Genomic DNA, 14440 nt, shown 5'->3' on the forward strand with positions numbered 1-14440 from the left:
TCGCCGGGCAAAGCTCGAACTGCTCGTCGTCATCGTGCACAATGCTCCTCAACCAGCTACACGACCTCCCTCAATATTAGGGTCCTCCACGTTTCGCGTGGCGCGTTGCGAAGCGTCGTACGTGTTGAATGAGACACACCAGGTCCTCTGCCGCCCTTTGTTGGTCGTCCATCTATGTTCGTCGTCGGTTCTTCACCGCGGCCGTCCACCAGTTGGTCGTAGCATGTACTCGAACGGGTACTATCTGACTCGATTGCGTCGTCGCCGCCGTCGCGGTTCCACCAGTCTGGCCTTCGTCGCTCCGTCTGCACTCTTTATTGTCATTTCTTCGCTTCGTTTCGTTCTTGTTGTCGGCGTTCGATCGCGAGCTGCCGCTGCTGCTCGTACAGTCGCTCGTATTACCTCGCCATTATTCGGCGTCACCCTCTGATCTTCATTGTCCAGCTGCTCCATCAAGTGCGCCGCCGCTTGTGGAAGAGGGTATTGATAGCACACCAAAAACGACGTGTGAACTATTATCGTCATCAGTGGTCCCATCTTGTCCTCGTGTTTGAGCAGCCAACCCTCGTAGTCTGCTGGCTCCACTATGCGCATCGAGGCCATGCATTGGTGGGCAAACTTCGTCGCCTTTGGTCCTCGATGTGGATTGAACACCCACACTCGGTCGCCAACGCTGAACAGCCGTCGCTGTCGCGTCCTACTGTTGTAACGGATTTCACTGAATAGTAGTCGGGCTTCCAATAATGCGAGCCCCTTAAAAACCATCAATTATGAAAGGGAGCTTTTACTACGTAGAGGGCTTGTAATAGTTAGTAGTTCAAAATTGGCAATCAGTACAATCACGTAGCATTATAAATGTCAGTGTACGTATGGAAGCAAGCGGTGTATATTAACCGTGCCAGTAGGCAATGTAGGGTGGTGGAACGGGTTGAGATGGAGCGATCTATAGGGGCATCATCACAGAGGCCTCTACTTCTGCATTTCCGGGTGATTCTTGAGCTGTGTCGCTCGCCAGCGTCTGTACGTCGGCCATCCCGTCCGCCGTATGGTATGTAATACCATTCGGGATCATGTCGGCGCCCACCAAAGTCGTCGTCATTACAGAGCTACGGGTACGGTTCCGTCACCGTACCCGTAGCGTTAATCACAGTCACCTCGGGGCTATGAGCCTCCGTAGCATCGCTCATCGCGCTCGTAGCGTCGCTCACAGTCGTGGTGGTGCTGACGGCATTGTGGCACTGCTCGCCATACCGACCATGCCGTCTGTGGTCATGCCGAGGCCCTTCGGCATCTTGACCTCGCTCTTTACTCTCGTACCGTTCCCTTGATCTCCGTGTGTGTCGCCGGAGGCTTCAGTCGTCGTATGTGGCTCCGCTAGTGCCGCTCCCGGCGTCTGTAACCGGCGCCTCATCATCGCACTTTCCCGTCGTGAAATTGGTTCCGTCGCAGCCATCATCTTGGGCCAGCCCGTACCGCGCCGATGTCGTCGTGCTCATCACCATTATGCGCTAGCACTGGCACTGTCGTCACGTCCTTGACATCGTCAGCTGCGTTCGTCGCTGTCGTCCTCATCACCACATGTGGTCTAAGCACTACCGCTAATGCCCTCGATAGAGCGTCGACCACGACGTTTGCGGCACCCGGACGGTACAAAATTGCAAATGCGTATTCTTGTAGAGCTAGCGATCAGCGGTGCAGATGCCCCGCTGGATTCGGTCGCGTTATCAGCTATTTAAACGCGCGGAAAGGTCCGTGACGATCTCGCGCACACGCCCATACAAATTAGGTCTGAGCAGCGTGATCGACTAGACCACCGCCAAGCATTCAAGCTCGGTGATAAAAAAGTTTTCCTCCGACGTACTGTTCACTTAACCGGCAAATGCAGTGGGTTGCTAGCTATTGTCATGATCCTGCATCAGGCAGGCGTCCAAACCAGCTTTACTGGCATCTGTCGCGAGACGGAAAGGAAGCGCGAAGTTAGATACATTAAAAGCGGTTTCTTGGTCAGTGCCGCCTTCGCTCGTTTGAACGGGAGCTGCTGACCTTCCGCTCATTGCCATTCACTATCCGTCTTGAGCAATCGAGTCATCGGGGCCATTTTTGATCCAAAGGCCTTGGTAAATCTCCTGTAATAGCCACGAACCTCTTGACTTCCATCGGGTCCTTGGGCGTCGGGAGCTTCGAGACCGCCGTAATAAACTGTGCTACCGGTCGGACACCGTCACTGCTGAGTCATGTCCAAAATATTCCATCGAACGTGCTGCGAGCACGCACTTTTTGAGTTTGAGTGTGTGTCCAGCTCTCGATAGTCACACGCTCAAACTCGTCCTTCCTAGAACGACTATCGAGTTGCACTAGATGCTTCTCGATCAATCCTTGAGTGAACACCAGTATATCATCCAAATATACCAGGCATGAGGTCCACGTCAGGAAACCTACAATCCCGTTCATCATTCGTTGAAAAGTCGAAGGTGCATTCATCCGACCAAACGACCTGCCTTGAAGCCGATAAAGCCCTTGTTTCGTCGTAAAAGCGGTTTTATCTCGATTTCCTGGCGCAACTCCTATTTGCCAGTACCCGGAGCGAAGATCTAGTGTTGTAAATAGCAACGAGCCACCGAGAGCTTTTAGCGCTTCATTAATTTGCGGTAGAGGATATACGTCGCGTTTAGTCAGCTTATTCAAAGAGTGGTAATCATTAGAAAACCTGACTTCCCCCTCCTTTTTGCGAACAATGGCAACAGGGAAGCCCCAAGCTCCGTTATCCTCTTCAATCACTCCTGCACCCAACATATTAGTCACATTGTCCTCCACATTTACGTCTTCGGTCTTAACTTGTCGTCGGTTTTTCAGCATGATAGGCGCGCTGTTCCCGGAATCGATATTCTGCTGAAAGTCCAGCTTCGTCGCCGGTGGGCAGCCACCCGCACTCGCCATCACACCTCGACTCGCAGATGTTTTAGCACTATTGCACTTACTTAGAGTGATTATTAGCATTTATTTTCATTTATAAACTTAAACGTAAAATAGTATGGAAATGTCACTTACTGCTCACCAGGGAATCCGAAAAAATAATGTGCATAAAAATGAATCCTAATTTTTTTAAATTTAATTATTAATTCTTACCCCTCAATTCATTTTTGAAATTATTACAATTCATTTATGAATTGTCAAGGTACAAGCCAACAAAGTCCACAGGGTCGCTTGCTACCAGCCATTTACAATACAGGCTGCCGGCACGTCCAAACCTACAAAACATCCATTCAGAATTCAATCTACAGTCTTCTGGAAACCCCTTTACCGCTACAGTGCCCTCTCTGCCCATCATGGTCCTAACGAGCAGCCTAATTTGCTCAATGCTCTTCACTGAGGTCAGTGACGGCTTCTACAACTGCACGACCTGCGGCAAGCAGTACAAGAAGGGCAACGGCTACACGAATCTACTGAACCACCTACGACGCAACCACGAGGACTATGAGCAAGAAGCCCAAGAAGCTGCGCGCCGCCAGAATTCCTTAAACCTTCGCCTAGTCAGCCAGCGTACGCAGGATATGTACCGTTGGCTCGAATGGGTGGTTTGTGAGCGCCTCCCGTTTGCATTTGTGGAGCGAAGGCTCACCCGGCTGAATGTGGCACTTTCTACCGTGTCAGAGGACACGCTACTGCGCTGTATAGTATTGCTGTTCGAGGTAGTTGAGGGCCGTGTAGCCAGTGAGCTACCCGAATCATTTGGTCTCGTTTTGGACGGCTGGACAAGCAGCAACCGTCACTACGTCGCAATCTTTGCGGTATTTGACTGTGCCACCAGTAATACCGGTAACAGCGCGGCCAGTGAGTACTGCGAGGACTTAGAGTGCTTATCTCGTCGCTTCGTGCTGTTAGCTTTCTCGCCCGTAGAGACGGAGGAAGATTTTAGCGCACAGAGGCAGTACGACCTAATCGCTGATACGCTGTTGCGATACAACAAGCCCTGGAGCGCAGTGAAGTTCATGGTCGGCGATAACTGCTCCGTTAACCAGTACATTGGCCGGAAGGAGGGTGCTATACCGCTAATCGGATGCCCTAGCCACCGCTTTAATTTAGCGGTCAAGGACTTCCTCAAGAACGAAGACGAGTTGATAGCCAAGGTTCATACCTTGATGTCCAAGCTGCGAACGATCAAAGGTAGAGCCATTCTTCGCCGCGTCTCCCATCTGTCACCTCTGCTGAGGAACGACACCAGATGGGCGAGCACGTACGAGATGGTAGAGCGCTACGCCAAACTCCAGCCGGCAATTGTTCAGCTGGGCCTCAATGTCCTCGCGGAGCATGACGTGCAACCTCTCCTACTACGGCGTGCGGAGCACGAGCACGTCAAGGCGCTTCTTAAAAAATTAGCAGCTTTTGAGGCCGTTACCAAGGAGCCGTAGAAGTCTACGCTAACATTGTCCGCTTCGCGACGTCTTTTTGACCAGGTTGTAAAGGAGTACCCAGCCCAGCCGCCTCGGCTGTCAACAACGGCATATTTAGTGAACTACCCCAATTTAGAGCAAGGTCTGGTCAAGTTACAGCGTGGGGAGGCGCTAAACGCTGCGGAAAAAATAGCCTGCGCTGAATTTAGGTTGCTTGATCTCGAACAGTCGTCTTCAAGAGCCGCCGAGGCGTGTTCTATTGTGAGAGCAGCGTTCAAGAAACGCAAGGTCGTGAAGCGCGCGCACTACGTTGACGTCGCGTACATTCCGCCCACGTCTAACGAGTGTGCGCGCTTCTTTACTCTTGCAAAGCTGGTGCTGTCTGATCTACGGAAGCGAATGTCTCCAGCCAGGGTTGAGATGATAATGTTTCTGAACTACAATCGCGACTTGTGGGACCTGAGTGCGGTGGACAAGGTACGCTCGAGTATGGGCCGAAATAATACAAATAATTGAATTATTAATTTACTCAGCTCACATCGATGTATTAATCTAAGTATTGCATTTTCGGGTTCCCTGCTGCTCACATTCCGTAAAAAACGCATCTTGTGTGTCCACAGCACGTCGGATTTCTACTTCTGTTTCTCCTACTTTATTTAATATTGGCGTTGTGGCACAGTTGCTAGCACTTTCCGAGCGATTAGGTGTGTGCCATAATTGCCTATTACAACAGAATCGGTGAAGATTGGTGTCCACGCATTTTTTTGTGCTGGAGCCAGCTCTTTCTTGTGCTACACGGCTCCGGTCTGGTATGAAAATAGTCTCCGTAAAGTAGCTTCGAGCTCGTCCGTCTTTAGCATGGTCACAACAGCTTCGCCGTCCAAAACTACATGTCGTAGTCTTACCTATTCTCCAAAACAAAATAATTGCACGCCTGAGGCCCATTTTTATCGGCTGGGTACCGATCCCAGCGTCGGCGACTGGGGCAGGTGTACCGAGGAACTGATAAGAATCGATCGCTGGGCATTTAGTGTATAATTTATGTGGCAGATTTACAAACAGCAGCAGCGCGATCTCTACCGACAGAGTCTACGGCAGATGCCCGCGTCACGCAGAGCATGTGGTGCGCTCTGTGTTTAATATCATGATCGTAGCGATGCCGATTTTGGTCCTCTTGGCCTAAATTTACAATGCAAACGATTGGGTGGCACGCTTGTCATCCTGGGATCCCAGCTTGGGGATTTTTTTCTCCGGTCCCCAACTTTTTTGTCTGGGATCGGAGAACGGTATTCCATATTTATTTTTTTGCACCGTTCCCCAACTTTTGTAGATGTTCGTGCACCAATCAGGGCCATTCTTATCAGCTAGGATTTTTTTCGAAAGCTAGCTGATAAGAATGGCTCTGAGAGCTGCGAATCCCCGGACCACTCGGTCCGTGCCAATCCTCGATATTGTCTGACCTCAACAAGTTAGGCGAAGGTTGCCAAAAGCTACAACTCGGTCTATAGTCAATAATCAATAATTGCAATCTTGACAATTTAAATACTGGATATTGCAATCAGCTGTGTTATCTTGCATTTATCCAGTATCGGTCATTTCACAAAGTTCGACTGGGAATTAATCCCGACTACATGGGCCTTTCGGGGGTAGCCCCAAACGGTCTTTCACTCTCACTAAAAGAGCGATGGTTAAAGGGCATGGATTGCATTTTTTATTTTTGCAATACTTAGTGTCCTGTTTGTAATAAGGCCCAAATTCAGGCTAATCTATTTATTGCGATATTTAGTAAAAATTCCATATCATAGATCTATCCCGTACTTAAGCATTGCAATGTATATTACTAAACTTGAAAACGAAAATATAAAAACAAAATCGTGCTTTGTCCAAGGAAGCTCTGAAAGTAATACGCTTTGAGCTGCACACCGCTTTCTAAGCTAACCTAACCAACAAACAGCCTTAAGACAACAGAGAAAAGTGTCTAATCCTGCTCCTAACAAAAGAAGCTCAGTGCTTTTACCTAAAAACTATCAAATTAAAAATCTAAGCACTATGAACTTCAAAGGTTAAGATATCCTGCATCAGTCGGTAAAAACCACCGAGTCGGTGGCACCGACGTAGTATCTGCTATGTACAAGCTGCGCTTTAAACTGCACGTGCCGGTTCTAGAATGTAAAAAAAATACGGATAAACAAACGGCCTTAGCCCAAGAGAGAGAAGAAAGTGAATAATCCTGTCACTAGCACTAGAGCTCAGTGCCCTTAGCTAGATACTACATCAGCTACCCGCTTGTTCCCATGTTCACTCAGTAAGTCAGTCAGCTTACTACCAGAAATTTGATCATTTGAGCTCATTTCCAGTTCTGTGTCCAATGGTTATGCACCGAAGCCAATAAGGCTAACTAAAGGGCCGATCGCGTATGCGCACTTGCTGACACCAGATTTTGTCTTAGCTTATTGCATGCATTCCATCTCTTGCCGACACTGACACTATTGTACTTCTTAGCGATTTCTACCGCGTTATTCATAGTCTCCGTTTCCATTATGAAAAACGATTAGGACCCAATCCGGACGACACAGGCTCACTCAGATATTACCATTCACGGGCTCTCAGTATTTTTAAGGTTTAAATGAAAACCTCTCTTTTCTGCTGGCACATCAACATGTGAATTTAATAATCCGCAAAAAAAACACCTCGAGTCACCTATGAAATAATTTCAGAGAACTTATTTTATATTTCCACCTCTGATACTCCGATATAGTGCACAAGCGCAAGACGTTAACTGACGTCAGAGCATAAAAGCACTAGAATTAGGTCGACTTTGACGTCATCGCATTACACCGTTCACCCTAATTAGTCGTGGCACGACTATTTACCGTGCATCCCCAAAATGCTTAAAATTGCTCATGATCAATTTTGGTGCACGACTAAATTATGTGCACGACTAATACCGGTTTATTCCAAGAAAGGTCACGAGCGACATTTTTGCACTTTCGTAATAAACGACGGCATTGGTGGAGAGGTTTAGCCGCGTCGTTCCACGCGCAATATCGCGGGTTCGAGTCCGCGCGCAGCGATAACACAGAAGGATCCCTTAGGGGTCTGCAACTGCCATGTAAGTCCTTTTGGAAAAAGTAGAAAAATATATTTATCCATTATGAATACAAACAATGTACCACTATATATCTGCAGACCTGGCAGCTTCCTTGTATCCGACGTTAAAAGCGTCAGGATACATCGCAATAATCTCTTGAAGCTCTCTACTGAGCTGCTCGACTTTCCAGACACCGTCACGAGGAAGATCCAGGCCGCACTGAGCCATGGACTTCTTTGCCCAATTTTCTCCGTTTTTGTCTTTTTCTAAGTTGACGAGGCGGATGCACTCAGCTGCCAGGTCAAGAAAGAGCTTCTTCCCAGGGTTTGCAAGCTTTCCTGATGATGAATTGCCGGTCTTCCAATCACCATTCCGAATAGCTTCCGTATTCCGTCGCTCGGCAAGGCGACGCCAGTGGCTCTTGATACGCTGAATCGGGAAGCGGTCTGCGGGCTGGACTTTGTCGGTGGCGTTAGCAGGGAAAAGCTGCACCTTCGTCCACAGTTCGTGAGCTGTGTCCTCGACGTCTGTACCGCAATGTCCACTATCGTTGTCCGTCCAAAGAATCCGTCCAGACGCGAACGGTCGACCCGGTCCCCAGCACCTTGGGTCGCGCAGCCATTGACACATTAAGCGTCCATTGATGAACGCACTCGGCGAAGTCCGGTAGCACACACCAGGCGTCGAATCGGCAAGATGTTGAATAGGGTAGCTAGAGTTCTTGTTCTTGAATATCAGCATCGGACGCAGGATGCGTGTATCGCTACCCCCTTTCAAAAGAACACACATTGTGATGCCCTCACGACCTATAACATAAGCAACACAGTTAATTCAAATCATCACTGCGTAGATCCCATATTACATACCTGACACGACGCTGCGGTATTTGACGGAGTGTGATCCAACGAAGTCCAGCGTCTTGCCATCGTCAAGGTCAATAACGAAGTGGCTCTCGTCCATGCTGTACTGCTGATCAGGGTGAAGCGTTCCTTCTTCAAACTGGCGCTTAAGCTCACCCATGTGCTTCGCTATAGATATGCCGATCTGAGCCTGTTTCTCAACGCTGACCTGCTTCTTGCCCTTGTGTCTCCTGTAGACGATGTTGTAGCGCTCCAAGAAGTCTTGAACGCGACGAGGAGTCAGAAGACTCGTAAATGGCTTGTTCTTGACACTGAAGCGAGAGTTGAAGCGTGGGTGTTCACTATCCTCAATGAGGACGACGCCCATTTCAGCGACAAGCTGGTTCGAGAGCTTGACACCAGCTCGCCGTAGTCTTTGAAACTCTGTCAGTAAGATTGGGTACAGCCACATCCAGTGCTCCGCTTATTTGCTGTCCCTACCATCCAGAGCTTTTACGACGAATTGATGTCGGATACGTTGTCTTCCACTCGCATACTTGAGCTGCTTAGGGTCCTCTAGGCTTGTAGCTGTGTCAACACGCTGCTTCCACCAGTCGCGAGCCTTGTTCATGTTCACCCTTCTATCTGAGGAGCGAAACAGCGAAGGAAAGAAGTCGATAGTTCTACCATAGAGACCTTTAGAACCTCGGAGAGCTTGATCCAGCTCCATCCAGTCGGTGCACCGTACACGATCGCAGAGAAGAACGACCTGCTGAAGCTTGCGCGGCACTTCTTCTACGATGTCTGTTTTAAAGTGAGAAAACACTTGGAGGTTGCGAATGAAAAGTACAGTAACAGAATGCATGGCTGCGGTTGTCAGCATGCCTAATCTTGGTGTATTTTAATTGTGGTGTATGACTAATTAAGGTGTATGCACAGCTTACTTTCGTATAAGTACGATGCATGACTATTTAAGTCACACGACTAATTAGGGTGAACGGTGTACCTGCTATATTTTGGGTATCAAAAACCATTTTCATAAAGTACCTTTTTAGGTTTTAGAGCATCTCATTGTTATTATGAATAATTGCTAATTGCAAATCTGACGTGTTTGAAAGATCGTATCACCACCGACTGCCCGTCAACCTTGATAATGTGGATAAAACCCACTGGATCTGCAGACGACATGCCATTGCGCTGGAGTTCCTGTAACGAAAAAGTCTTTGTTCTCGCGCCATCAACGGGGTCGAACCCTGTATGACAGCAACCTGTAGCCACGTCGACACTACCTAGTCTAGGTATTAATCGAATCATGCAACGCTTATCATGTACAAAACACGATTCCCGGGACGATCCTACCGCAAATGGTGTTCTGCACACCAAAATCGAGTCAAACATGTTTTCGCGGCAGGTCCATTTCATCCTTCTACACGAGTCGCTACGCACGAACCCTCGGAATCCGCTTACCGTACCGGTAGTAATATGGCCGAGACTGCTGCCCCTGAGACGCCTGCACCGGCCGCTGCCGTAAAGGAATTCACGATGGAAGATGTGGCTCCTCACAACACCACGGAGGACTGCTGGATGGTCATTCGTGAAGACGGAGTCCGCAAGGTATATGACGTCACTGCCTTCCTGGACGACCACCCGGGCGGCCCGGAGATTATGGTGGACGTGGCTGGTCAGGACGCCACCGACGAGTTCGAAGACATCGGCCACTCGAACGACGCACGTGCGCAACTTAAGCAGTTCGAGATCGGCAAGATCAAGGGCGATGCCAAGAAGGAGGCAACCGCTACGACCAGCGCTGGTGGCTCTAAGGTCTCGGCTAGCGGGCGACAGGATATTAGCGGTGACAACGGTCCGCTCTACGCCGTACTGGCGGCTGCGGTGGTCTTCACCGCGCTCTACTTCAAGTACCAGTAAGCGGCAGGGCGGTCGCGAAGCAAAGGACAAGAGAATTGGGTGGCGCCGTGCCGATGTCCAGCAACTCGCGGCCGGAATAAACTATCATTACATATAAGGATTTTTTTGGCTCTGCATTGCTGGGCGTTGTGGGGTTTGTATTGCTTGACAGGTAACTTAAGACTGACTGGAAGACGCTCCGGAGTCTGGAGCGTTCTTGGCAGCATACAATTTGTTCCACTGCGACTGCACGTCTCGCTTATTCTCCTTCTTAATCGCATCTGTGGGGTACAAACATGTTGGAATGTGAACGATCACAGCACCGCCAGATTTTGCTACCGGGAGCTACACACACACACGTACGGGATTGCGCGTCGACTCGCAGACTATCAGCACGTCGCTTCATTTTCTCGGTACTAGTCGAGATCTCTTGCATCGCCAGTTTGATTCCTTGCAGCTTCTTCGCGTAGAACGGCAACTTCTCCAGCACCACGGCCGCATCCTCCAGCTGCTTGTTCGACTTGATCCCAGCGTTCTGCTCCATCAGCATCTTCAGCAGTCGCTTTAATGACCAATAAGAAACGATTAGTATCCTTGCATCCACAGTACCATAACCGACATAATTGTATCCATCGCGTACCCGCTGACTCTCCTTCAACTCTGCTATCCGATGAATTGTCGAGTCCAGTGAGGGTTGCACAGACTCAACGAAGGCGTTGCTCATAAGCTCGATGCCGTTAATCGATCCGTCCACTTCCCACAGCACCGGCGCCTCTCCAGTCTTCTCCACAGCTTTCTCGGTTGTCTGTTTGGCCTCTGAGGAGTTTACGCCTTCGTTCTTGCCCTGCTCGTCACTGTCAAGCGTTTTGTCCTGCTCTTCGCTTTTCTCCTCCTTCGATATATCCACCGCTTTCAATGTTGCGTCCTCGCTATCTCCATCACTCTCTTCGTCCTCCTCGCCTTCTGTTCCTACGGATGGTGCTACTACTGTGGGGACAGCAAAGCGAGGCGCTGATGTCGACTGCGAGCCGAAGCCGTTGAACTGGAAACTCATTTCTGCACCGAGTTAAGCACCGGATTAGCGCGAAATTCCGCAGTGGAAGAGGTTTAACGTAGTAAAGACTAGTTACCTTCCTCATCCTCGTCATCCTCTTCGCTGTCTTCGCCTGCTAGCACGCGACCGCCGTTGATATCCGCCATCGTCTAGAAATTATGCAGTGAGTTGTATCATGATGTGCAACATTTTGGCTAATCATATCACATTCTGAAAACTTATTGACCAATCATTTGGTGTTGCTTCAGCAAGACACCAAAGAAATTCCAGACGTCTCCTGTTATCGCCATGTAGTGATAATCCATTCAGTGGATCGAGGCACTGCGTATTCTATAACGATCAGCGGCGTAGACGTGTCTCCGAGATGACTCGAAGCGAGTCCCGCGCACGATTCATCCACCGCTCTGCACCACGCACGAAACACATCAAGCAAATAGTCAGCAAAACTTTCAACACTTTTCTAGACGCAGAATTTGTTACCTGCTTCCTCGGCGACTTGACGCAGTGTTTGCGCCTCCTCTTCGCTCTCAATCTGCAGCCTTCGCAACTCCTCTGTCTGCTCACTACAGCAACAAAAACTTGTCAGAGCCAGCTCGTGTAATGTCTCAAATGTTGTTTGAGCTCCTTACGCCTCTGTCTTATCGAGTCCTGGTAGATCGTCGATCAACGCGTCAGTCTCCTGCACCATTTTCAATACGTCGTTGGCCAGTGTCGTGATCTGTCCACAAAGCAGTGAATCAGCCTCTAAACTGTCTTTAAACTCGTCGCCAAGCGTCCTCACCGCGTCCTTTGTTTCCTGCTTCTTGGCGTCGTCTCCAGTTGCTGCGGGCAGCAATCGCAGCGCGTTGAACATACTCAGCGCCATCTTGTCCACGCTCTCTTGCAGCAGCGACACCTTGTCCAACGTAACGACACCGACATCTGTGGCGTCCACGTCCGCCATGTTCACGTCCTCGCTCTCCCCCAACTGCATCGCCGCCAGCTCGTCCTTCACGCCGTCAGCCTCCATCATGCGGGGTTTAAGACTCAATTTATCGTATTTTACTGTAAATGCTCTTAAACCCGGTTATGGCTACATCTCTTGGAAGTTGCCTTTTTTGACGTTACCTTTGGTGACAGACACAAGCTCAATGAATCCTGTTAGCGACGAACTCCTTGTGCTATTACCAGGAATGATGCAATTTAAGCCCCCAGTGTTGCCATTCCAGCCACATTCGTTTCTTCTTGCTCACGGCAAAGACTTCAATCTCCATGTTCAAGACATCTACGGTCCTCTCGCTCTGTATACTGGCAATCCTTAGCAACTTGGTGACAGCTTGGTACGGCACGGTGACCTTCTACTCTGACGTGTACTTCGAAGGGCCGAAATACCCGTGGGGCATCTCGAAGACCCAGCGGTGCTACAACCTCGCTTGCTGGGACAACCGAGCGTCGTCTGTCAAGTGGGAAGGGCTACCTACGAAAGGAAACTTCAACGGCAAGTCGCGTATCGCCTTCTTTACCGGCAAAGATTGCACGGGTGACAGTCGGGACTGGCCTACAGATGGATACATCAACGACAAGAAGGGGAACTACCCCCAGGACTTCACGCTGGACAAGATCAACGACGCAGTCTCGTCGTTCATCATTTGGGAGTCCAGCAAGAAGGTCTCGAACGGTAAAGACACGCCGTGTCCGTGGGGAACAAGTTGATCTCTATTAAGGAGCACATTTTCTGTTTAGCTACGCATAACAGCAAAGTACAATTGACATTTCGTTCGGCTATTGCCTTATCGGTGTGCTTGGGAATATCCCAGTGACGACTGTCGATGACTTTTAGTCTCGACATTAACGGAAGAGTAGGATAATTAGCTGCACGATGACCCCCACAAGGATCGAGTGTTGGTATTCTTTCCATCCATTGCGATAACCAGAGTAAGAGCTTCACATAAGTGTCGCGAGTGGTCAAATGCGAGTGCAGCACACGCCACAAAAGGCGTCTTGGACTTGAAATTCAGTGGCTGCAGAGCGTCTGGCATGTTGAATTGGACTAAAAAACCTTCGCGAGTTGACGGTCCCAATTGCGATGCCACTGTCTCGCCCCCGTCGCTCGACAAGTGCTCAGCATCAAGTGGACGAGGCCACTACCAGTGCGTACGTGAAAAAGAGTGAGGCTGTCGACTCGGTGTTAATAAAGCTGATGCTGAAGGTTGGACTTGTTCTACTCCCAAAGTTCCGGAGTCAGAAATCGATTCCCAAAGATGAACATCAGGTATGGGGCCATTTGAGCCGGACACATGACTTCAAACAGCTCCAGCTTGCACATTCTCAATGGGAAAATCCAATCTCTTGGCACTCTAAAGTGCTTGACAACCGTCGCGTTTGGTGTTCTCGTCACTTCACTATCCTCGTCCTCCCCCACCACCGGACAGTGCATGCAACGCTGCCAGATCTCGGATGGATCCGGTCCCATAAGCTTCTCGACAACAACTCCATTGCCTACGACCTCCTCCTCATCCTCTGGGGCAGTCGCGGGCCTCACATTGTCCTTAAACAGACCTTCAAACTCCTTAAACGCAAGAACATTGGCGTAAAGACCGAACTTGGTGTCCACAAACCTCACAGGCACAGCCGTAGACGTGTCCCCAGCCTCGTACAGTGAGTTATTAAACACGGTGAGCTCATATCCATCCGGTACCTCTAGCTTCTCCTTATTCGTGGTACGTAGATACTCCAGCCCAGCCATGGTGATCCCCATATCGGCGTTGTAGTCCCACGGTACGAGCTGTCGAGCTCTGTAGACCCCCAATAGGGTGCTGCTATCGATCCAGTAGACCACGTTGGCGTTCTCTAACATAACCTTAAGAGCGTATACAAGATCTTCCAGCGCATGCAGCCGTTGATCCGCAGTCACACACATTCCTGGCTTGACGTAGCGGGTGTCACGATGCGCACTGGAGATACAGCGACGAAGCGAATTGGAGGACGGCATTCCGTCACTGAATAGTCCGCCTTCCTGGAAAGGTGCGTACAGCAAGAACAGCCCGAAGAGCAGCAGCTGCGAGGCCACAATGACCGCAAACTTGACCTCCCGTCGTAGCGAGACCATTGCGAAATGAGTCACTGAAAGTAAATCCGCTTTCTCAACTCAAATTTCTGAGTTTTACAAGTAAACTTTTGC

The 14440-nt window shown here is 49.6% G+C and overlaps 5 protein-coding genes across 5 annotated transcripts; 2 read left to right on the forward strand and 3 right to left on the reverse strand.

Annotated features, from left to right (window-relative positions):
* Nucleotides 1-9803: 9803 nt before the first annotated feature.
* Nucleotides 9804-10247, forward strand: PITG_08082 (cytochrome b5; the record flags this gene model as incomplete). The annotated part of the gene is made up of 1 exon (XM_002904214.1): nt 9804-10247. The coding sequence occupies one exon, from the start codon at nt 9804-9806 to the stop codon at nt 10245-10247; it is 444 nt and encodes a 147-aa protein (XP_002904260.1).
* Nucleotides 10248-10368: 121 nt separating this feature from the next.
* On the reverse strand, nt 10369-11423 carry PITG_08083 (uncharacterized protein; the record flags this gene model as incomplete). Its single annotated transcript, XM_002904215.1, has 4 exons — nt 10369-10507; nt 10590-10788; nt 10867-11282; nt 11357-11423. The coding sequence occupies 3 exons, from the start codon at nt 10948-10950 to the stop codon at nt 10404-10406; spliced, it is 387 nt and encodes a 128-aa protein (XP_002904261.1).
* A 121-nt stretch (nt 11424-11544) lies between these two features.
* On the reverse strand, nt 11545-12418 carry PITG_08084 (uncharacterized protein; the record flags this gene model as incomplete). The annotated part of the gene is made up of 4 exons (XM_002904216.1): nt 11545-11684; nt 11761-11843; nt 11910-11998; nt 12062-12418. 4 exons carry the CDS (start codon nt 12287-12289, stop codon nt 11620-11622), a joined length of 465 nt encoding a protein of 154 aa, XP_002904262.1.
* Nucleotides 12419-12514: 96 nt separating this feature from the next.
* PITG_08085 (uncharacterized protein) lies at nt 12515-13040 on the forward strand (the record flags this gene model as incomplete). Its single annotated transcript, XM_002904217.1, has 1 exon — nt 12515-13040. The coding sequence occupies one exon, from the start codon at nt 12532-12534 to the stop codon at nt 12970-12972; it is 441 nt and encodes a 146-aa protein (XP_002904263.1).
* Nucleotides 13041-13480: 440 nt separating this feature from the next.
* Nucleotides 13481-14368, reverse strand: PITG_08086 (uncharacterized protein; the record flags this gene model as incomplete). The annotated part of the gene is made up of 2 exons (XM_002904218.1): nt 13481-13624; nt 13682-14368. The coding sequence occupies 2 exons, from the start codon at nt 14366-14368 to the stop codon at nt 13481-13483; spliced, it is 831 nt and encodes a 276-aa protein (XP_002904264.1).
* Nucleotides 14369-14440: the final 72 nt, after the last annotated feature.

The sequence above is a fragment of the Phytophthora infestans genome, genomic scaffold (genome assembly GCF_000142945.1).
Source record: "Phytophthora infestans T30-4 supercont1.12 genomic scaffold, whole genome shotgun sequence".
NCBI lineage: Eukaryota > Oomycota > Peronosporomycetes > Peronosporales > Peronosporaceae > Phytophthora > Phytophthora infestans.